Source organism: Dama dama, chromosome 12 (assembly GCF_033118175.1).
Source record: "Dama dama isolate Ldn47 chromosome 12, ASM3311817v1, whole genome shotgun sequence".
In the NCBI taxonomy this organism is placed as follows: Eukaryota; Metazoa; Chordata; class Mammalia; order Artiodactyla; family Cervidae; genus Dama; species Dama dama.
In genome coordinates, this window is record NC_083692.1 from 27,009,445 (window position 1) to 27,034,144 (window position 24,700).

General features: G+C 40.0%; 1 protein-coding gene and 1 non-coding gene across 2 annotated transcripts in view; one reads left to right on the plus strand and one right to left on the minus strand.

The window, feature by feature from the left end:
- Positions 1-2,888: 2,888 nt before the first annotated feature.
- LOC133067531 (U6 spliceosomal RNA) lies at positions 2,889-2,992 on the minus strand. Its single transcript, XR_009695316.1, has one exon. It is a non-coding gene; the product is annotated as a U6 spliceosomal RNA (small nuclear RNA).
- Positions 2,993-5,534: 2,542 nt separating this feature from the next.
- ESR2 (estrogen receptor 2) overlaps positions 5,535-24,700 on the plus strand; it is a 44,437-nt gene continuing 25,271 nt past the window's right edge. The window contains exons 1-5 of the mRNA XM_061156907.1: positions 5,535-5,948; positions 7,502-7,674; positions 14,656-14,772; positions 20,581-20,880; positions 23,632-23,770. Coding sequence (XP_061012890.1) covers positions 5,596-5,948; positions 7,502-7,674; positions 14,656-14,772; positions 20,581-20,880; positions 23,632-23,770 — 1,082 coding nt within the window. The 5' untranslated portion in view covers positions 5,535-5,595. The remainder of the gene's footprint in view (positions 5,949-7,501; positions 7,675-14,655; positions 14,773-20,580; positions 20,881-23,631; positions 23,771-24,700) is intronic.

Sequence of the window (24,700 nt, forward strand, 5' to 3'; positions counted from 1 at the left end):
GCACCAAGTGGTATCTTAGTTCCCTGACCACAGATCAAACCTGTGCTGCCTGCATTGAGAATGTGGAGTCTTAACCACTGGACTGCCAGGGAGGTTTCTTCATTTTCTTTTCTTACAATAGATATTTATAGCATTCTATTGGATGGTGACTAAAATATAGTGTGTGCTTTCAGGGAGCTTAAAACCTAATTGTACGTACTTCTTACTCTCCCACTCCACTGTTACCACTTCCAAGAAGGATTCAGTGTAGTTCTCATCTAACAGGGGTGCTAGTTTGAAAAAAGTGTTAAGGCATAGAATGCCAACCACTTCACAATGTACTCTGTGTATTTCTTATGGACGTGGCAGATTTTCTTTAGGAAAATGAGGGAGGTTAGAGTAGAGTGATGAGTTGGGGCAACATAGTGGAATGTCTTGACCGTTAGAAGAGCATGGCTTAGAAGAGGCTGGTGGGGAGCAGAGGGCTGCTCAGAGCTGAGTTTTTAAGAATGTTAATCTGGGGCCCTGCTGCTGCTAAATCGCTTCAGTCGTGTCTGACCCTGTGCGACCCCATAGATGGCAGCCCACCAGGGGCCCTGGAGAGAGCTAGTTGGAGTCTAGGAGCAGTGAAGAACCTATTTAAGATGCACAGGTAAGAAGTAGCAAGAGCTTGCTCCAATGGTGGCAAAAGACTTAATGGGGAAAGGCATAAGGGAGAGAAAAACTCATGATGGGTTTGATGAAAGGCAGCTGGATGAAGGGGAGAAGACAGATAACTGTAATGGGCTTTGTCATAAACACAAATAGGAAATGAGTGGCTTGGGGGAGGAAAATGAATTTTTCCATGGATATTGTACCAGTTGGGCTTCCCAGGTGGCATTAACAGTAAAGAACCCACCTGCCAATGCTACAGATTTAAGAGGCTCGGATTTGATCTCTGGGTCAGGAAGATCCCCTGGAGGAGGGCATGGCAACCCACTCCAGTATTCCTGCCATGGACAGAGGAGCCTGGAGGGCTATAGTCCATAGGGTCGCAAAGAGTTGGACATGACTAATGATTTAGCATGCATGCATGTATTGTACCATTAGCTAGTGCTCTATAACAAATTGTCGTCAAGTTTAGCAACTTAAAACGGCAAACATCTCACGTGGTTTCTGAGAAGAATCCAGAAGCAGTTTAGCTAGGATATTGTCCAGGGCTGCAGTCACCTGACTGTTAGATTGGGGCTTTAGTTCCTTACTGGCTGTTGGCAAGAAGCCACTGTAGGGCCACTTGAGTGCCCTCACAATATGGCAGGTAGCTTTCCCGCAGAATGAGTGATCCGAGAGAGCAAGCCAGAGGCTGCAGTGCCTTTTACATCCTACTCATGGAAGTGCATGCCATCCATTCTGCCATAATTTATTCTAGAAGGGCGTCACTAAATGTAGCCCATACTCAAAGGGGAGGTTAGGCACCATCTTTTGAAGGGAAGAGTGTTGAGGACTGTGGATATTTTTTTAAAACCACCACAGATATATTGTTTTGATGACAAATGGAGTGAGCATTCAAAGGAAAATGTCAGGAAGAAGGAATTGGGAGCTTTAGAGAGCCAAGCTGCCTGCATATGGAGGTAGGTGCCAGCTGGAGCTGAAAATACTGAAAATGGAGAACTTCTCTAGGCAAATTTCTTAATGATCTCTCTCCACCAGTCTCATTATTAAAGGTCATTGTTCCCTTCCCCAAATTATATTATTCCAGATATTTGAACTTTTTTTAAAAGTTTCCATTTTTAATTTCTTGTATTATTTTGTTTTTTTCTCCAAGCTTCTTATCATGAAAAATCTGTTACAGAAAAGTTGAAAGACTAGTATAATGTTCATATATTCACTATCTGGAATCAGTAATTATCAGCATTCTGATTTATTTGCCCGCTTTATCTATCTATCTATCCATCTGAATATTTTTCTGAACTACTTATTGAGTGACATTCTTTGGTAAAGGGTTTCCCCCTCTATCTTGGGATAAACTACAGGTCCTCTTAAAAAGGCAGAGTACAGGTTTCTTTTCCCCTAACTACTGATTATCAGAGTGAGGACCTGATGTAACAGTCACTTGCAATGGTAGCACATGATTTTATTTGAACATCAGTATGGACTCATAGTCCAAAGCATATGTAATTTTGCTATTTATTGCCAAATATCCATGGAAGTTGTGCCATTTTGCATTCTCACCAACAGTATAGAAGCCAGTCCATGTTTTTTTCCATAACCTTGCCAATAGAGTCTGTTGGAAAACATTTGAGTTTTTGGCAAACATCAGTGAGAAATGGTATTTTGGTACAGTTTAATTTGTATCTCTTTATTGAACAAAGTTGAACATCTTTTTATGTGTTTTAAGAGCCATTTGCCTTCCTTTTTATGTGTTCTTTTTTGTGTTTTTTGCCAATTTTTCTAATGAAGTTTGGGTTTTTTTAAATCTTAATTTAAGAGCTCTCTCTATATACCAGAGACATTAACCCTTTGTTTCTAATATGAGTTAGGAGTATTTTTTTTCCAATTTTTCATTAACATTTTGAGTTATGGTGTTTTTAAAAATTAATTTTTAGTGGAATATAGTTGATTTACAAGGTCGTGTTAGTTTCTACTATACAACAAAGTGGATCAGTTATACAAATACACATTCACTCTTTTTAAAAATTCTATTCCCATGTAAGTCAGTATGGAGTATCGAGTAGAGTTCCCAGTGCTACACAATAGGTTCTTATTGTTACCTGTTTTATATATAGTAATGTATATATGTCAATCCCTCTCCCAGTTTATCCTTCCCCCTTGATAACCATAAGTTTTCTACATCATTCACTCTATTTCTGTTTTGTAAATAGATTTATTTGTACCTTTTTTAGATTCCACATATATGTGATATCATATGAAAAAATATGAAATGCTTCAAAATTTGCATGTTGTGCATGCACAGGAGCCATGCAAATCTCTGTATTATTCCAGTTTTTAGTATATATGCTGCCAGAGTGAGCACTGACTTGTGCTGATTTTATGATATGCAGATATTTACTTTCATGAGTTTATGTACTTTTATGCACATCTTTTAGTTGCATCTGGATTTTGAGTCATAGTTAAGGTTTCCTCTACACCCGTATTATAAGGGGACTTATCTACGCTTTCTTCTAGGACCTGTGCAGCCCCCTCTTCCTCTCCCCATTCCTGTCTTACCCCCTCTCCCTTCCGCCTCCCTCTCCTTTCTCTTTCCAATTCTCTCAACACTTGGAGTTTATTCTGGCATACATTTCTTTTTCCAATGATTATTCTGTGTTCCACTGTTTTTGTAGTGATTTGAGATATCACCTTGATCATATGACAAATTTCCAAAAACTTTTGACTTTTAAATTTGCTGTTTTGGGATTTTCTATTCTGTTGCATAGCAGTATGTCCAGTCAGGAGAAAAACTACACAGTAGGTTCAACAGGAGAAGTCTAATATAAGAATTACCAACTGTGATGGAAGATTAAGTGTAGGAAGTAAGAAACTCTATAAGGTGCCCAAGAGCCGAGGTAGAGTAGCAACAGAAGAACAAACTTTGGGGAGTGGGGGTGTTCGGACCTCCTAGGAAAAGATGGTTTGGCCATTAAAATGTTCACTGGTTTACCCGGACAAAAGTGGTCTGGAGTTGCAGGTGGGGAGCAGGCAATCAGCATTTGGCGGTGTGGGCGTGCCCTGGAAATCCAGTTGCCCGCCAGAGCAGATGGCCTTCAGAGCATGCAGGTGCTGGTGATGAAGCTTGCACAGAGAACAACTTCTCTAACTCCTCAGGCCATAGTCTGAACAGGTCATTCCAGAAAGGTTCTTGCCGTGCCAGGGCTACAAGTTTGCGATCGGATCTCGTTCTGGACTAGCACAGGCTCCACTGGCTGTTCTCACTCACAATGTCAGCCTCTGCCCCTGCCAGAAATCACAGCGGCCTCTTCCACCTGCAGTCCCTGCAGTGCCCTCTGCTGAGAATTCTTAGCACTGGGCTCAGTTTAAATACTTGAAGGAATTCCATTGCCATAGAACATATATTGGGTATATTGAAGAGTGCTTTAGAAGGTGAGAGGCAATAAATTGATCATTGACAGGTGCACTGGCATATGTATTCCTTTTTTATCATTGGCTATTCATAATATATTTGAAGATCTGTTAATGCTTGTCATGCTTACTGATCTATCCTTTGAGGTAGGTTTTTTTTATTTTTCTGTAAGAATTTAAAAATGAATTTATCTACTTCTATGGGAAAAAAAACTGGTTGGCATTTTTATTTAATCCTATATTTTTTAAGTTTTTTTTTCCCGCAGAGATTGAACCCAGGCCACAGCACTGAGAGCCCAAAGTCCTAACCACTAGGATACCAGGGAACTCCCTGTGTTTTTTAATTTTTAAAAGTATTTTATATTAAATTCTCATGGTAGAAAATTCTTATAGTTAACAACAAAAGTTTTATGGAAGTGAATGAAGAAGAAAATGAATGCCATGACTTTTTTTTTTTTTATGTGTTGACTATTTTTTTTTTCATTTATTTTTATTAGTTGGAGGCTAATTACTTTACAATATTGTAGTGGTTTTGTCATACATTGACATGAATCAGCCATGGATTTACATATATTCCCTATCCCAATCCCCCCTCCCACCTCCCTCTCCACCCGATTCCTCTGGGTCTTCCCAATGCACCAGGCCTGAGCACTTGTCTCATGCATCCAGCCTGGGCTGGTGATCTGTTTCACCCTAGATAATACACATGTTTCGATGCTGTTCTCTCAGATCATCCCACCCTCGCCTTCTCCCACAGAGTCCAAAAGTCTATTCTGTACATCTGTGTCTCTTTTTCTGTTTTGCATATAGGGTTATCGTTACCATCTTTCTAAATTCCATATATATGCGTTAGTATACTATAATGGTCTTTATCTTTCTGGCTTACTTCACTCTGTATAATGGGCTCCAGTTTCATCCATCTCATTAGAACTGATTCAAATGAATTCTTTTTAACAGCTGAGTAATATTCCATGGTGTATATGTACCACAGCTTCCTTATCCATTTGTCTGCTGATGGGCATCTAGGTTGCTTCCATGTCCTGGCTATTATAAATAGTGCTGCGATGAACATTGGGGTGCACGTGTCTCTTTCAGATCTGGTTTCCTCAGTGTGTATGCCAAGAAGTGGGATTGCTGGGTCATATGGCAGTTCTATTTCCAGTTTTTTAAGAAATCTCCACACTGTTCTCCATAGCGGCTGTACTAGTTTGCATTCCCACCAACAGTGTAAGAGGGTTCCCTTTTCTCCACACCCTCTCCAGCATTTATTGCTTGTAGACTTTTGGATAGCAGCCATCCTGACTGAATGCCATGCCTTTTATTCCTACCCCTCTGAGGTTGTGTGTATATTTTTCAGGATGTATTTCTAGGTCCATATAAGTATGTGTATATAATAAAAATGTGTCAACCTTTTTCACAGTATGCTTGTACCTGTAACTTAGAAATGTCTTTTCTTTTTTCTTTGCAGCCATACCTGTCCATGACTCTGAGAACATTATAATGTCCTTTTGTGCCTCTTCTCACAAGGGGTTTCCCTAGCTGTTACCTACTCAAGACATGGATGTCAAAAACTCACCATCTAGCCTTAACTCTCCTGTCTCCTACAACTGCGGTCAATCCATCCTACCCCTGGAGCCAGGTCCCATATATTTACCTTCCTCCTATGTAGAGAGCCGCCATGAATACTCAGCCATGACATTCTATAGCCCTGCTGTGATGAATTACAGTATTCCCAATAACTCGGAAGATGGGCCTGGCCGACAGACCACAAGCCCAAATGTATTGTGGCCAACTCCTGGACACCTCTCTCCTTTAGCCATCCATTGCCAGTCGTCACTTCTGTATGCAGAACCTCAAAAGAGTCCTTGGTGTGAAACCAGATCATTAGAACACACCTTACCTGTGAACAGGTAAATCCAGTCTTCATTCTGAATTATATTATGGCCGATATTCAGATTGCTTTATGATTTAGTGAGAAGAAAGATATGTGTTATGCAAGGTCTTCATTATCACATAGAGCACCTAAGACATCTGATGTTCTGAATTCTAGGATGTCTATTCTGCTATTCTAGTCCTTACTAAAAAGTTGAGCGTTTAGATCTGTGTTGTGGGGGAGAATTCACGTCATGACTGTCTTTGGAAAATATTTAACTTAAATCACTTTCTTCTTGATGAAGTGATTTGAGTTTGAAAAAGGAATTTTTACTTTCAAGTTAGATCCATCCTATCTTGAAGTGAAATCACAACTTAGTGTTCATGACAAATTATGTCCAAGATAAAAGTAACCATCGATATTACAACTTGATGAAATACTAGACAGGTGAAAAGACAAACATTGGTACAAATTTTTAAACAGTGAACTAAATAACATTTTATAAAGATTGACGGGAAACTAAATGTGGACTTTAGTTGAACATTCTTAAACTCTAAGTGCAAGGTAACATAATGGATTATTTGCATTCAATTTGTTATACACATACACGTATATATTTTGTGCTATGTGGCCTGTGGGATCTTACTTCCCCAACCAGGGATTGAACTCGGATATTTTAATGATAATCATGGCTATGGAGGGCAGAGGTGGTATAGGGGGAAGCATGAGGGGGCATAACTTTACAGAACAACCCAAGTACTAAGTTATAGCATATTTGATATTGAAATTTTTTACTTTCAAATATCATAAAACTTTGAGAAAGCTGTATTACACACTAACTTTATTTTTCTTTTTTAAAGAACTTTTTGATTGGTAAAAGAGAATATGAAAAATGTAGATAACTTTTTAAAAATAATGTCTTCTCATTCAACTTTTAAAGGAAGAAATATCTTATTTCTGAGGACAAGTTCTAATCAGAGTTCTGCTAATATTTGGGTACATTAAACCACAGCATATTAAATGTATAAATCAATTACCTCTACCATGTCCTTTCCAAAGGAAACATGCTGTAGCAAAATTAGGAACTAGCCCGGTGTGTCCTTGTGGGTTCTCCCTCCCTCTGTAGTAAGCCCTGGCCCTCTCTCCACCCTGCACTGAACACCTGCTTTCTTCAGAGCCGTCTCAAGGGACAGGCATGTGTTTATGCTCTCCCCCTCTCTCCTCTTCTCCTTCGCTCTCCCCTTTTCCCTACTGTTTCCACCCAGACTTGATGTGGTCACTGATTACAGAGATGTACACCCTGATGGCTACAGCTAGTTCTCCATGGTAGCTGGTGTTCATCCGCACTGCGTGAATGGGTGTAAAGTCACCTATCCACTTTCAGACACAAGCTATCCCGACAGGACGACTCTTAATAGATTTGGTATCAGTAACAAAGGTTTTGCTTGATCAGACTTCTTGGAATATATTTATTATGAAGCCTGGAGGGCAAAGAGATACATGGGGCAGTGTTCATGCTGTTCCTTTTTCTAGAAAGGCCTTGTTTTACCGTCAGTGTTCTTTTACAGTGAATGTTCTCTTTGCCCCTAGGGAGACATTGAAAAGGAAGGCTAGTGGGAGCAGTTGTGCCAGCCCTGTTGCTAGTCCAAGTTCAAAGAGGGATGCCCACTTCTGTGCTGTCTGCAGCGATTATGCATCAGGATATCACTATGGAGTCTGGTCGTGTGAAGGATGTAAGGCCTTTTTTAAAAGAAGCATTCAAGGTACAAGAGTGTTGTTAGCTGCTTTTTTTGTTTTCCACTTTGCTTTTAAACAACTTTGTGGATGACCTGGTAGAAATTTCACTTTTGTTTGACCTGCTTGGTACAGAGTACTTGAGTGGTTCAGAGGATCATGTGTCTGTGGGGGTGGGGGGGGATTGTTTCAAGTATAGAGTACTTTATCTTTCACACAGATCTCTACCCCCAAACCCAAATGGATCTTGCACCACCATCACCTGTTGCCGTCTTCCTAGGAGAAGACATCTTATAACCTTTATGAAGGTTGGAAGAAATGTGTGCCCATTAGGAACTGCGAAGATTGTTTCTTCCTTTGACTTATGTTTAATCTCTAGCATACGTAACTGTTAAGATGGTGGGCTGGCTCCTCAGGAAGAGAGAATATGTTTTATGCAGTCAGTAGCTCAACTAGTGGAACCGCCTTCACAATCCTGTTTTCTGGTCTGAGTTTAGACTGTGTCCCCACCCTTCTCCAAATTTCTGCTAGGCTGGCTTTTTGTTTCTGTGATTTTGTTAAATCATCTCTTTAATCAATTTTAAATTGTAGCACCTGGTTTCAAGGCCAGTCAGCCCCTTGCCAGTCCTAATTTGCTGCGGGCACTTTCTTGCTTGCTTGTGCTCTCAGCTGTCTCTCTGCCCTATGACCCCTCCCTTTGTTAGCCCTCCTTGCAGGCAGTGTCCTGTGTTCCCATCTCGGAGCTCCCTTCCCTTTTCTGCCAAAGCCTTGTTCTTAACCGGTTAAGGAAAGCTACCTTAAAGCAATTCATAGTGTGCAAGTTGCAAACAGCAATTTATTGAGTAAATTCACCCAATGAAACTCTAGGTTGAGAGCATTTTACCTCAAGCAGAGAAGCTGATGTAATCTAGAGGGAGATGAGGGGTAGAATGTTAGTAGATAAGGAATCACCTTCCTCTGAGTCCCTGGGAAATTCACCCTTCATAGATGAGCGCCTCTTTGTCCTCAACCCTCCACTTAGTAGCTCTGTGACTTGATGTCCTGTCCTGGTTCCTCATCTGTGAAATGGAGGTAGTTATTCAAAAACTGAAATGAGGTGAGTTATGTGAAAATATTTGGTCAATTATGAACACTGCAAGAGTAGAACTACTTGCAAATTCAAGTTATTCTAACTCTTCTTTTAATTCTTTTGTTTTCAAATGTCAGCGTCTTTTCTTGCTGCCTGTGTTGTTTCTCTTCTAATCCTAACCTCATTTAAACCCACTTCCTCTAAAATCTTCATAGTTAGGTGGATGAGGGCCTCGGCCATTTCCAAGCTCCTTTACTTGTCAAAAGGAAAAACAACACAGATAAAGGAAGCTGATGTCATCAAATATTATCGAAACATAAATCATGTTTGGCTATTTTTTCTTTTATATACACAGAACTTTTCTGCATTTAACATTTTCAGTGCTTAAAATTTTTTTGTTGTCATTGTACTAGTAGATTATTAGGCCAGGTCCAGTTTCTTGTGATATATGAGAACAATTTCGATTTTCTGAAATTCAGAACCAAACTCTTGATATGATGACATCTACTTTGTTGAAGTTCTAGAATTTTATATTCTAAAGGAAGTTTTGATCCAAAACAACTAACTACATCCTTAAAAGAAAGACTTTTTCTTATTTGCTCTTTGGGAAAAATCTCTGCATGGACTATATTTCATGAACCCTGAGACTGCAGCTGATAACAATAAGTTTACTATGCTTTCCCCACATCATTCCTTCCTAATGCATCAGCAAAGGAGCTGTTAGGAAAGGGAAAAGGCATGTCATATCCTAAAAGTGCAATTGGTAATGTTAGTGCTTTTACAACTGCTTAATGATGAACTGATTATTTCTTTGGACTCTGCCTATTTTTGCTGCCCTCTGGTATAAATGCATTGCAGTAAGTCAAAACAGCTACTCAATTTTTTTGGTATGTTGAATGGAATGAGAATCAAATATATTTTCATAAATTGAAAAAGAATAAAACAAATTATTTTGGGCTTCCCTGGTGGCTCAGCTGGTAAGGAATCCGCCTGTAATGTGGGAGACCTGGGTTTGATCCCTGGGTTGGGTAGATCCCCTGGAGAAGGGAATAGCCACCCATACCTGTATTCTGGCCTGGAGAATTCCGTGGACTGTATAGTCCATGGGGTCACAAAGAGTTGGACATGACTGAGCAACTTTCACTTCACTTCACTTTGTTTTATTAAATAAATACATTTTCATTGATTTTAAAAATATAGGACCTTATTTTCTTGTTGTTTGAGATATAATTTACATACAACAAAATTCCTCTATTTTAATTTTATAGTTTCTTGTGATATTTTTGGCCAAGCCATGAGGCATGTGGGATCCTAGTTCCCCACCAGAAATTGAACCCACGCTTCCTGCAGTGGAAGAGTGGAGTCTTAACCACTGGACCACCAGGGAAGCCACAAATTTTACAGTTTTATGAATTTTGAAAATATATGTAGTCATGTAACCAACACTGTAATTAAGATACGGAACATTGCTGTAACCTCAAAATATTTCTTCATACCCATGGCAGCCAATTTCACCCAAGCTTCCCAGGCTCTGGTGACCCTTCATCTATTTTCTGTCCTTATAATTTTGCCTTTTCTAGAATGTCATATAATTGCACCTTAAAGTTTGTAACCATTTGCATATGGTTTATTTCACTTGTCATGATGCTTTTAAGATTTATCTGTGTTGTTGGATGTATTAGTAGTTCATTCCATTTTGTTACTAATATTCCAGTAAGTGTACCCCGTTTTGTTTATTTGTTCTTTTTTTTTGGTCACATTGCAAGGTTTGTGGGATCTTAGTTCTCCTACCAGGGAGAGAACTCTGGGATGGAAGTGCGGAGTCCTAACCACTGAACCAGCAGGGAATTACATGTTTATTTGTTCATTTGAATTGTTTCTAGTTTTATGCTATTTTGAATAAAACTGCTGTGAACATTTATGCATATCTCTCTGTTTAGACAGATCTTTTTGTTTCTTTTGGGTAAATGCTTATGAGTAAAATTGCTACTTGTATGATAAGCTCCGTATGTGGTGTTAGGGGTAAAGAATCTGCCTACCAATGCAGGAAACATAAGAGATGCGAGTTCGACCCCTGCATCAGGAAGATCACCTGGAGGAGGGATTGGCAACCCACTCCAGAATTCTTGCCTGGAGAATCCCATGGACAGAGGAGCCTGGTGGGCTACAGTCCATGCGGTCGCAAAGAGTCAGAGATATGGGTAGCCATTCCCTTCTCCAGGGGATCTGCCACCCAGGGATCGAACTCAGATATTCTGCACTGCAGGCAGATTCTTTACTGTCTGAGCCACAAGGGAAGCCCACACATTCATATGCATTCATTTATTCAAAAACTATAATTGAGTACTTTGTATGGATTCAGTTCAGTCACTCAGTCGTGTTTGACTCTTTGTGACCCCATGGACTGCAGCAAGCCAGGCCTCCCTGTAAAGCTTTTTCTTAAAGAATTAGCTTCGTGATTTGCCTTTAATTTTGCTTCGCATCTTTCTTAGTTCTGTTCATATAGAGTAGTATGCTTCTCAGACTATTGCACGGAGCAAGAAAACCATTTTAATATGTGCAGTGTTTGGTGCAGTTCAAGGAGGACTTTTTTCTTTTTGCCAGAAATGAATTACTATGACCTTCTTGCACAAGGCATTCTCTAGGCTATTTTCTTCATATTATTGTGTTTTCCAATCCTTTTTTAAAAAATTAAAATGCTTTTTTACAGCTAACTCTGAGACCAACCTCTCAATTCAGTTCAGTTGCTCAGTCGTGTCTGACTCTTTGCGACCCCATGAATCGCAGCACACCAGGCCTCCCTGTCCATCACCAACTCCTGGAGTCCACCCAAACCCATATCCATTGAGTCAGTGATGCCGTCCAACCATCTCATCCTCTGTCTTCCCCTTCTCCTGCCCTCAATCTTTCCCAGCATCAGGGTCTTTTCAAATGAGTCAGCTCTTCACATTAGGTGGCCAAAGTATTGGTTTCAGTTTCAACATCGGTTCTTCCAATGAACACCCAGAACTGATCTCCTTTAGGATGGACTGGTTTCATCTCCTTGAAGTCCAAGGGATTCTCAAGAGTCTTCTCCAATACCACAGTTCAAAAGCATCAATTCTTTGGCACTCAGCTATCTTTATAGTCCAACTCTCACATCCACACATGACCACTGGAAAAACCATAGCCTTGACTAGATGGACCTAGACAAAGTAATATCTCTGCTTTTTAATATGCTATCTAGGTTGGTCATAACTTTCCTTCCAAGGAGTAAGTGTCTTTTAATTTCATGGCTGCAATCACCATCTGCAGTGATTTTGGAGCCCCCCAAAATAAAGTCAGCCACTGTTTCCACTGTTTCCCCATCTATTTGCCATGAAGTGATGGGACTGGATGCCATGATCTTAATTTTCTGAATGTTGAGCTTTAAGCCAACTTTTTCACTCTCCTCTTTCACTTCATCAAGAGGCTCTTTAGTTCTTCACTTTCTGCCATAAGGGTGGTGTCATCTGCATATCTGAGGTTATTGATATTTCTCCCAGCAATCTTGATTCCAGTTTGTGCTTCCGCCAGTCCAGCGTTTCTCATGATGTACTCTGCATGTAAGTTAAATAAGCAGGGTGACAATATACAGCCTTGACATACTCCTTTTCCTATTTGGGACCAGTCAGTTGTTCCATGTCTAGTTCTAACTGTTGCTTCCTGACCTGCATACAGGTTTCTCAAGAGGCAGGTCAGGTGGTCTGATATTCCCATCTCCTTCAGAATTTTCCATAGTTTATTGTGAGCCACACAGTCAAAGGCTTTGGCATAGTCAATAAAGTAGAAATAGATGTTTTTCTGGAACCCTCTTGGTTTTTCGATGATCCAGTGGATGTTGGCAATTTGATCTCTGGTTCCTCTGCCTTTTCTAGGGCCTGGGGCAGCTCCTCTTGGCCGTGCCTGTGTGCCATCGCAGCCACTGCGACCAACCTCTAGTTGTTCCTTGAATGCTTACTGTTGTAAACCTCATTGTAAAATCAGTGAGGATAACATCATGTACAGTTCTTTGAGGCTTTAGAAGATATATAAAAGATTGCTCCTGCTATGAGTACTATGGGATTACCTTCTAACTATAAAGCATTATATTCAAAACTACAGTAGAAAGTCTCTGATTAGAAATATATTTTGGTTTTTAAAATTTATTTCTGAATATAAGTGAGGATAAAACCAATAACAAGATAATTATCTGTCCCTTAAAATGTTTTATGGTGGTGGTGGTTTAGTCGCTAAGTCGTGTCCTCCTCTTGCGACCCCATGGACTGTAGCCCGCCAGGCTCCTCTGTCCATGGGATTTTCCAGGCAAGAATACTGAAGTGGGTTGCCATTTCCTTCTCCAGAGGATCTTCCTGACCCAAGAATCAAACCCAGGTCTCCTGTATTGCAGGCAGATTCTTTACCAACTGAGCTATGAGGGAATTGCCATAAACATAAATTAAAATGTTTTATAGCACATCTTATATTACCTCCTATTCTTGAGTGTGTATAGAACTTGTATATATGATGAGTGACTGTGTTAGTTAGGTTACATTGTATGGCAAATGGTGATGGGATCACCTCTTGTGATTATGCTGTGGTTATCCACAGCATATGTAAGACTCCATCATAGCAGCCTGGGGAGGGGAGTGGAGTGGAGTTAGAGATGCACTCCTCCTACCCTGCAAGAAAGCAGACATCTTATTGTCAAGTGCTTCTGGGCAAGTGCCGCTAGGAGCAGTGTCCAGACTATAACTAGCAAGATAATGGGACCTCAGTCCTACAACTGCAAGGAATTAATTCTGTCAACAACTTGAATGAGCTTGGAAGAGGACCCTGAACCTCAAATGAGGCCACAGCCCCATCAACACGTTGGTTGCAGCTTTGTTGGGACCCTGAGTAGAGTAAACTTTTCCTTGAACTCTCTATTCATGGGAACTATGAGATAATAAATTTGTTTTATTTTAAGCTTTTAAAGGGTTTATTATGCAAAGTGAAAAACTAAAGCAGTAATTTTAAGATTATTGAACTGAGCTTAAGTGTTTTCATTTGTAAAATCAGGATCATAGCTCTTTATAGGGAAGTTATATGAGTGAATGAGGTGCTCATGAAAAGAACCTGGGAATCATTAGGAGGTCAGAAATGTTGATGTGTCAGGCTAAGAAGACATTGCTTCCTGTACATGGCCGGGATGGAGGGTCACTTGAGAGAGTGGTTTTTGCATCTCTCAGGTGTCTTTGCCGGTACCCAAGCTAACTCAGGGCATGGCTGGCAAGTCACAAACAACTGAGGTTCAATTTATGTTTTGTTGAACAAATGTTACTGGAATCTGGAATCTACCTGAAAAGAGAGAGGATTATAAAATTTCATTATGTTTCAATCATGGAACTATGTCTTTTTGAAGTGGTCTTTAAAATCTGGTGATTATCAAGTGGCACTTCTTTCTTTCTTTTTTTGCTGATTTTTATATTCTCTTATTGACCAGTTTAGTTCTCTTAGTTAGCTATGAATTCCCACTAAAAAGTCATGTTAAATCCCAAAGAAAAATGTATGCAAAAGAGTACAAGGAGTTTAGTTTGGTGACCTGACACCAAGTACTATTCTTGAGGAGTTTTGTGACTTGGAGCAAATCAATTTCGGGTGACTGTCTCACTTTCCATGTCCAAAGAAGAGTATTTCTAAATGTATCTCTTGAGAATTCTAAGAACGTGCAGAGAATAACCTACTGGTCAAGATGTAGGATATCAAAATATTCCTAGACTTCCTTTACTCACTAACAAGGCACTGATGAGGTGGCACTTCGTTTTTACACCTATTCCTGTAGCTAGAAGCTGTTTTCCTATGTCTCAGCTGGGTGGCATTAGCTGCTTTGTTGACCAGAAAAGAGAATTATCCAAAATGTTGCAACAATAAACATCCTTTTTTTTTTTTTGCTTTGTTGTAGGACATAATGATTATATTTGTCCAGCTACAAATCAGTGTACCATAGATAAGAACCGACGTAAAAGCTGTCAGGCCTGTCGACTTCGGAAGTGCTATGAGGTCGGAATGGTGAAGTGTGGTGAGTGTTCCCTTCTGCTTCTGTGGTACGTGGGACATGCTGAGAGCCAGGTCAAACGGGACAGTTTGAGGATCTGAAGACATGGAGTCTGGGTGAGAGGAGATTTAGGATGTAGTAATTATCTTCAAGTGTTTGTATGCTGTCCTATGGCAGGGACGTTGACTTGTTCTCTGTAACTGTGGAGGACAGGGCTGGGGTGAACAGGAACACGTTGCAGGAGGCAGATTTTGGCCCAGCGTAAAGAAGAACTTTCTACAGGTCAAATGGTCTGACACCGGAATAGGCTGCTGCATGAATTAGAGAACTCTAGCCACTGAAGTGCTCAGATGGGCTGGGTGACCATCTGCCTGAGGCCTTGAAAAGTCCCAGGTTGAAGTTCTGGTACATGTTCACAGTTCAAGCTGTGACAAGAAGGTAGACTATATTGTGGGTTACTTGGGATGATTCATGCCTGTCCTTCCATTAACTTTCTAGAAGTGGAAAAAATATATATGCAGGAGTCGGAAACACGATAGACCTATGGAAAGCGCATAGAGCATGAATTTTATTTTAAGATGGTATGTATGCATATATATGTGTATACACACATGTATACATGCATGAAAAGACAAAGGGAAATGGGAACACTGGTGTAACAACTGACAATGATGCTTACGGTCTGCTTCCTCCACCCAGCTAACTCAATTCACTTGTCTGTACACATTTGCTTGTTTATATATACTCATGTCAACTCTGCCTAAACTTTTCTTATTCTTCTGCCTGCCAGTATTTTAGCAGTAGTTTGGTGTAATTTTTCTCTTGGTAACTATTTGAAAAAAAATTTTTTTAAGTCCTCTCTTTAATGATAACCTCTTAGTTAGCTCTGCCTTCAAACATTCTCTGTCCCCTCCTCTAGTTCAGAATTACAGCAGAAGTTCTTTTAATTTAATCAGTTCTCTGGTTTCCTAAAATCACTGATGTTCTCCATTTCCTCTGTAAAATGTCCTGCCAGTGACCTCCCAGTGGGTATTGGTTGCTTTCATAAACACCACTCCAGTTATATCCTTATCAGTAACCACTAGCTTCTTCCCAACCTGCTTCTACTCACTTTAATTGTTAAATCATATAATTTAAAATTTATGCAAACATATGAAATATGAGTAGGAAAAGATAGTTCTGTGAAAGCTTTGAGTAAAATGTGAAGGATTAACAGCTATTGGGTTAGGTATGGGTAAGATTAGGGCAAAATCATCATAAACCTAGAAAGAGTCTGCATTCAGATTGCTTTATGAGTGTCTAAGTTCTTGCTCTGTTTTAAGAAAGCTGAAACTGAAAATCTAGAGACAGTGTAACTTGTGATTTAAATTGGCAGAAATGTTTAAAGAGAAGTCTCTTGGCCTTCTAATTAAAGACTGCAAATAAATATATCATGTTTTAAGTAAAACAGTATTTTAAATTGCATACTTTAAAGAAATGATTTCTAATATAATCTTAGGAAAAGAATGTTTTCAATGTGCTAGGATCTGTTAGTAGCTGTGGTTCTCTTGGTTTGGAACCGGGGCAGTAGCACATACACTCCACCTGTAGGGGGCAGTATATGTGGTGAGAGGAACAGGAGGACTGAATCCCCGCATAGATGGAATCTCATTTTTTTGTCTCATCACTTCTTGCTGTAACAGTGCTTAAATGACCTAACCTCAATTTCCTTATCCCTGAAGCAGAGATATCTGCTTCACTGAGTTTTGTGAGAAATAAAGACCTAGTACAGTGTGTGGCGTTGAATATTACTTTCCCTTCCTTTCTGTCCCTCTTTTGTTGAAAAACACATTTAAGTTAGGAGTACCAGAGTTCAGGGATATACCTAAAATTTTCCTGGAAAAGGTCACTGAATTTGACCAAAGAGTCACTGGATAGAGCTAAGAAAAAGATTTACATTATCTTTGGAGATTACAGAAGAAATGAGATGGGTTGATGTGCAAACAGATGGGTATTTTGGCTCTTTATTGACCACGAGGAAAGACCATTAGGAGTGAATTTCCTTAACTGTGCTTTTCTCCTTTTTCAGCCCTCTTGACTGCCCTCCTGAGAAAATCCTTCATCTAGATTCTTCCTTCTATCTAATCTCAGGGGATTAGGGATTCTCCCTGTACTCTGGATCCTCCTGTGTAATTCCACTTCCCCCTTTTATTCAGAAATCCTTTCCCTTCAGTCAGCACCTTTTTCTTCATTTCCAATCTTGTCCTTTCCGCTGAGGTATTAATAAGGTTGTTTAAGTGGTAGAAGGATACCCACCCAGGCTAGCTTCAGAGGAAAAGCTTCATTATAAGAATACACTGCAATGCAAATAGCCAGCAAACTGATCTGAATAACTGTATATCTGATCTGTAGCCCTCTGATGGGACAACAGCTCAGCATCTTTCGATGCCATCTCTTTATTTGCCTGCTGTATAGATACTTGAAAGTGATTTGTTGGGGAGGTGATATAAAATAGTAGTTAAAAGCACCAGCTCTGGATTCAGACCACTGATTGGGTTTCGGTCCTGCTTCTGCTATTTTCTAGCTTTTCTACCTTGGGCAAGTTACTTGAGCTGTTGTGCCTGGATCCTCCCCTGTATGTTGAAGATAGTAACACCACTTGTCCTCTTAGTCAGTTGTCAGAAAGGGATAATCTATGTACAGTAATACACAAAGCCTGGCACATAGAAGCTTCCAGTCTATGATAACTGCTGTGATCATCATTTACCATTGTTGTTGTTGTCATCATGTTTTTGCTGGGGCACTTTCTAATATGGAGTGCTCCTATTTGATAATTTCTCATTAAGCTCACTCAGAGGCACATTGAGTGACTCTGCCTAGATTAGTGTCAAAGCCATAACCCTGGGAATGTCCTTGGTACAGAAATGTGAGTTCTTTGTCAATGGCTTTATTTTTTGACCTTCTCAATTTAATTTTATTCCAGTGTATAGAATACAACTTGATTTACCATAGGAGCTCTATCAATAGATTCTAAGGGCTTTATTTTATTGATCCTAACTTAGAACAGGGTCTAGTGCATGGAACTTTGTTGGGGAAATTTGGTTAAATAAATTTGAATGTTTGGATTCAATACCTTTCACTTTGTATGGAGTCTGTTTTGTAAACTCCTTATCCTCATATTCTCCACAAAAGAGAAATGTGTGATTAGAAAGATACTTTCTTAAGCAATACATTTTATCACATTTTACCCCAGAAGTATAATGTATCTTTAATAATAATATAATATTATATGTAAATAATAATAGTTCTCTATGTGATTAATACAATTAATTATATTCTAGGCTTTTAATTTTTTTATTGAATATTTTGTTCGATTCAGTTATCCCTAGATGAAAAGAGCCCTTCTTTCTACTGTAATTAGCCAAGGATAAGAGAAATTCAGATAAATTTTCTTGGAAGTATATAAATTTGCTCATACCACCTAACTCATATTTCCTTTTATAAATGTGGACAATTGAACTTAGTGAACAAAGGCAATGGTGAGAGTATAGAAAGTAGGCATTCTGATTTTAAGTTTTAGATTTTTTTATAGGGAAAATTTATGTAAATGTTGTGCCCATGCTAATGACATCCTGATTTATGTCTTTTTAAATTCCATTTTACATTTTTTAAGTTTTACATTTATATTTTTTACATTTAATCAATGGATATTTAGAAATATTTTGCCTATATATATATAGGGCTTTGGGAATTATATTTTTGTTACTGACTTCTATTTTTATTATATTGTGGTCAGAGAATATGATCTATATAATAGCAGTTTTAGTTAAAGTTGACCTAGTATGTAATAGTTTTTGCAAATTGTTTTGATGTATATGAGTTTAGAATTATTTATCTTTCTTTTATAATCTACTTATGAGACCTTAATAATGATTTTTGTCTTAAAGTTTGTCAGATATAGACAGTAACTCCAATTTATTTGGTTAACCTTTGCCAAATGTTTTTCTGCTCTTTTGCTTTCAGTTTTTCTGTATGTTAGATGTATCCCTTAGTAACCAGCCTATGTTGTTTTTCAGTTGCTCAGTTATGTCAGACTCTTTGTGACCCCATGGACTGCAGCAAGCCAGGCTTCCCTGTTCTTCACCATCTCCCAGAGCTTGCTCAAACTCATGTCCATTGAGTCACTGGTGCCATCCAACCATCTCATCCTCTGTTATCCCCTTCTCCTCCTGCCTTCAATCTTTCCCAGCATTAGGGTGTTTTCTAATGAGTTGGCTCTTGGCATTAGGTGGCCAAAGTATTGGAGCTTCAGCATCAGTCCTTCCAATGAATATTCAGGACTGATTTCCTTTAGGATTGACTGGTTTCATCTCCTTGCAGTTCAAGGGACTCTCAAGAGTCTTTTACAACACCACAGTTCAAAAGCATCAATTTTTTGGCACTCAGCTTGCTTTATGGTCTAACTCTTAACATCCATACATGACTACAGGAAAAACCATAGCTTTGACTAGGTGGACCTTTGTCGGCAAAGTAATGTCTCTGCTTTTTAATATGCTGTCTAGGTTGGTCATAACTTTTCTTCCAAGGAGCAAGTGTCTTTTAATTTCATGGCTGCAATCACCATCTGCAGTGATTTTGGAGCCCAAGAAAATAAAGTCTCTCACTGTTTCTGTTGTTTCCTCATCTATTTGCCATGAAGTGATGGGACCAGATGCCATGATCTTAGTTTTTTGAATGTTGAGCTTTAAGCCAACTTTTTCACTCTCCTCTTTCACCTTCATCAAGAGGCTCTTTAGCTCCTCTTTGCTTTCTGCCATAAGGGTAGTGTATTCTGCATATCTGAGGTTATTGATATTTCTTCCTGCAATCTTGATTTCAGCTTGTACTTCTTTCAGCCTGGCATTTTGCATGATGTACTCTGCATATAAGTTAAATAAGCAGAGTGACAATATACAGCCTTGATGTACTCCTTTCCCAATTTGAAACCAGTCCATTGTTCCATGTCCAATTCTAACTATTGCTTCTTGACCTGCATACAGATTTCTCAGGAGACAGGTAAGGTGGTCTGGTATTCCCATCTCTTGAAGAATTTTCCACAGTTTGTTGTGATCCACACAGTCAAAGTCTTTAGCATAGCCAATGAAGCAGAAGTAGATTTTTTCTGGAATTCTCTTGCTTTTTCTATGATACAACGGATGTTGGCAATTTGATCTCTGATTCCTCTGCCTTTTCTAAATCTAGCTTGAACATGTGGAAGTTCTCAGTTCACATACTGTTGAGGCCTAGCTTGGGGAATTTTGAGCATTATGTCTAGATTAAAAAAATATATCTAATCTCAAATTTTTTCAGTTAACATTATTTGAAATAAACTTATTTGTGTAAGTATGTAAAAAGAATGCGCAGACACACATACTCACATGCAAAAAAATATTTAAGGATGTGTTATAAAAATGTATTACTTATAGTCGGTTCCTACTTTTCCCTATCTTCTGCTTGAAGAAAATTCCTAATTTCATGGTTTAGAAACTGAAGTCTGTTAGTACTCCTTAAAAGAAAGGTGGATTTAGATTTAGAAATGAAATAGATGATCTTGAAATAGAAACCTAAAGATCATTTGGGCTATTGTCTCTAAAAAGTCATTATTGATTTTGCTAATACAGTCACAAATGTAATAATCTTTAGTACATGCCTCACAGGCTCCAGAAATAAAAGTCAGACTCCTATTCTAAGACAGATTCTGTGAATAGACTTGGGTTTTACAATGATTTCTGTTTTCATCCTGGTGACTGGGGGAACCGGATGCTGCGTTGGGGAAGAGATGGGAAAAGCGCTGTGTTATCTGCTCTCTCTTAGGCTCCCGGAGAGAAAGGTGTGGGTACCGCATAGTGCGAAGGCAGAGAAATTCTGATGAGCAGCTGCACTGCCTGAGCAAAACCAAGAGGAATGGTGGACCCATGACCCGAGTGAAGGAGCTGCTGCTGAGTGCCCTGAGCCCAGAGCAGCTGGTGCTCACGCTCCTGGAGGCCGAGCCGCCGCACGTGCTCGTGAGCCGCCCCAGCGTGCCCTTCACCGAGGCCTCCATGATGATGTCCCTGACCAAGCTGGCCGACAAGGAACTGGTACATATGATCAGCTGGGCCAAGAAGATTCCGGGTAGGGCCTTCTGAGTCTCAGCTTTAAATTGATGTGTAGAAAGGCCTGCTCCTCACATTTATGGGGCCACGAATACAGAATGGAGGTCCGCAAGCTGTGTCTTGAGTATTTAGCAGTTTGACAGCTTGATTTATATGCTTTAAATGGAATATGTCCTTTCTTCTTATCTTGACACTTGTGCCTTCAACACAGGTGGCCAGGTTTCAGTTTAGAATTCCTGAATTCCTCCGAGTTCTGTACCAGACATGGCAGTGCAGAAGGAGTTGTATGTGGTGGGCCCCTTCTCTTCCTGTCTCTCTTCGTGTCCACCCCTGTCCCCTGCTTCATTGATCCCACACTACCTTGCACACACCGAATCCTACCTGTTCACATCTACAGACATTAGCTGGTTTGGCTATATCTCATGCCTAGATATGTTCTGGGGAGATAGACCCAGGGAAGAGACCCACCTATGCTCTGAATGTGGGTGTGGGGCCATTTAGGCAGGGAATTTTAAGGTCCTGGGACCTGGAGCATGGTCTAAAAGAAAGGAGTCTGGGCTCCACCTTAACCCATCTCTTGGCTGTGGACCCATCACCTTGGGAGGAGGGGTGTGGTCAGATGGGGGTAGGGTGGGGCACAGTATGACCTTTCACAGTATGAAAGTGAAAGGTAGGAATAGTAAAATTTTGTTCCAATAAAGAAAAAAGTCAGTAATACATACATAAATGAACAAAATGGATAGAGTAAATCAGCTATAAAAGTAACATGAATCATCAATAAACCTGGAATGCTTTTTAACTTGATAAAATTAAAAATGGGTTTGGTTATTCCTGAATTGTCATTTAAAACATGCATTTTTTTATTCTATAGTGTGTTCATTTTATCAGACCAGTTAGTAACATATACACCCAAGGTACTGCATGGTCACCATCTAGCTATCATTTGAACTGGTATTTCCATGAAGGAATGAATCAAGGATTCTAACATAGATTGACAACAACCTATACTTCCTCTGGAAGGGCTTCTCCATGTACATCTTTCCATTTGTCTAAGAAATGAGGTCTCCAAGTTCCAAGTCACTAGGGATGACTCCCATGGCCTCCAGGGCAGCAACTGCATTAGGCACATTTTAAAGATTGAGGGAGCTGGGGGAAGCGCCCCTGGCTTTAAGGGTCTCAGATAATAGGATCCATAGGGGTCATTTGTTGGCTTCTGAGCTTTCTGAGAATTTTCAGGTTATCCACTTCAGTTTTGATGGTTTAGCATCTTCTCCTTTGCCAGAATGATGTTTGTTTGTTTGTTTGTTTGTTTTCTGAGCTCTTTCCCAAAAGAGGAGATGCTGGTGCAGTTTCCTCTAACTTTTGTTCTACGTGTATGCCAAACCTGGTTTTCAAGACGCCACGTGGAGAGTGGTGATTAATTACTTCTGAGAGCTGTGCAGCTTCTTTGTGCCAAAGCAAAATGGATCTCTTAAGCTGCATGAGTCCCTCTTCAAGCCCGGTGTTTTGGAAAATTTTCTGAAAGCTTAGGCATAGTCTGAAGTTGTGGGATTTTTTTCTCCCACTTTCTCAGCTAGCATAGTCATTGTCTAGACCCCCCCAAAAAAATTTAGTCTATCACCTAGCTTTGGCTTTGTTGAAGATCTATAAGTATAAAAAGCTTGATCTCCCTTGGGCAGGCTTACTGTCTGTAACTGTGGGTGAGGTTGGGATGTGTACACTCAGGAATGTGAACCGAGTATGTAGGCTGTGGCTTTGGAAAGGATTTATCCATCTTTCCATTCAGTCCTCCTTTGTTCAGATTTCTGTTATAATTGTTCAAAGAGTTGAACCACATGTGTTCTCCGTGCCATAGTTTCCTCATCTGTGAAATGAGGATGATGAGAGATCTCACCTCTAGGAAATTCTCAGAGGTAGGCATTGTTGCCCCCATTTTTCCTGTAAGATAAACAAAGACTTAAAAGAAGATTAAGTAACTAGCTGGGATGAGGCTGAGCAGGGGTGCTAACCAAAGTCCATTGCACTCCAAGGTCATTTTTTTGTTGACTATATTTATTTTATACGCTTCCTCCTGTTATCATGACTTATGGAGGAAGCACCAGTGATCTCTGCTTCTGAAGTTCTCCCTTAGGGACCTGTTTCTGTTGTTATGTGTGTTCTTCAGCATAGAATAGCCCAGAGACAAGTGCACCCACTCAGAAGAATGATTCTAATACTAGATGGGAAATGGTAAGCAATTGGAGAAACTCTTTCAGCTGGAACTTTGACTTTCTGCAGGAGCTGGTCCTATTTTCTCTGCAAGTCTCCCACCTATCACCCCCACTATCCTGTCCCCCTGCTCCTCCTGCCCCCATCATAGGTTGGGCCAGACAGGCTGCCCCTCTGGCTGGCGTCTGAACTCTTTCTCTCTCAGTAGTGCAAAGGGATTACTGGGATGTAAGTAACAAAGGTCAGTGCCAGCTTTCTCTTCTTCCCTAGCATCTTTCTGGGAGCTGTATAAGCCCAGCTAATAATCCTTTGGAAATTCTGAATGATGTACATTTCTCTGTAGAAGGGGTTCAAGACTAGAAATTATGAGTTACTCACTCTGAATTTAGGACTTTCTTCCTCGTCAGCTGTTAATCACATCTTTAAAATATTGATTTCCCCTGCCCTCTGGGTGATTTGTGTTTTCTTAGCTTTTTAAAACTTGCTCTTTTTTTTTTTTTTTAATGGAATCAGGGAGCTGAGGAGGAGGGCGGGTATGCTCACAGACTCTTGCTTTCCCCAGGCTTCGTGGAGCTCAGCCTGTATGACCAAGTGCGGCTCTTGGAGAGCTGCTGGTTGGAGGTGCTCATGGTGGGGCTGATGTGGCGCTCCATCGACCACCCCGGCAAGCTCATCTTTGCTCCAGACCTCGTTCTGGACAGGTGAGACACAAATTCCTTGTATTTCTTCTCCAACTTGAGTGAAGTGCCAAATAAAATGGGAACAGAGTCCTGAGTTCTGCAATGAAAACCTCACTCCTGAAAGGGCAGGTAGGAGGAGGAAAAGGTCGTGAGCTCCTTCACTGGGTCAAGAACCTGAGAAGCAGAGCATGAGTGCAACGATTCAGTGTCCTGTGACTCATTCTTACCTGCGATGCAGCAGCATTCACTGGCCAGACCATACAAGGGCCCGTGTGTGGCACTGAGTGAAGGTTGCCTTAGGTTTTTCTACATTACAAAAAATCCATTTTTGAGTTATAATTTTTAAGCTGTCCTGCTGTTCTTTCCACTAGTAGGGGCCATTTACATCTCCAGCTATCTGGGCAGGTGGTAAAATTCTTATAAATCTACCAAGTTTATTTTTACATGCTTTAACTCACCCTAACTACACATACTATATAGCATTTTGGGCAAAGCAGTGCAAGGAATGGTTATTAAAACCAGATGAAAGTTGATGGAAACTGGGGAATGATAGTGTTAATGCTATAATTTCTTGCATTTAGTTTTCTTTTGAAGATGGCGTGGAAAAGAAACCACTTTTTAATTGACTTAGTGAACTGTACATGGAGGGAAAGCTGGAATGTACAGCAACACTGAAGCTTTTTAGTAGGAAAAGTAGAACACTTTCTTGGTGTTGTATTTGAACAGTTTGAGAATCTCCATGGAAATTGATTTTTGTCTTCCTTGTATTGAAAAAGTGCTAGTGTTGAGTGTGCAGTCACTATTGGACCCTAAGCCTGGAGGGAAAGGATGCCTACTGCTGTGAATAGAAAGGATCTGCCCCCAGCTCTTGGCACTACCTCTTTAGATCTTCAGAAGCTCCCCATGCACACCTTGAAAAGTAATAGCCAGGGTGTTAGCACCTATTCCTTC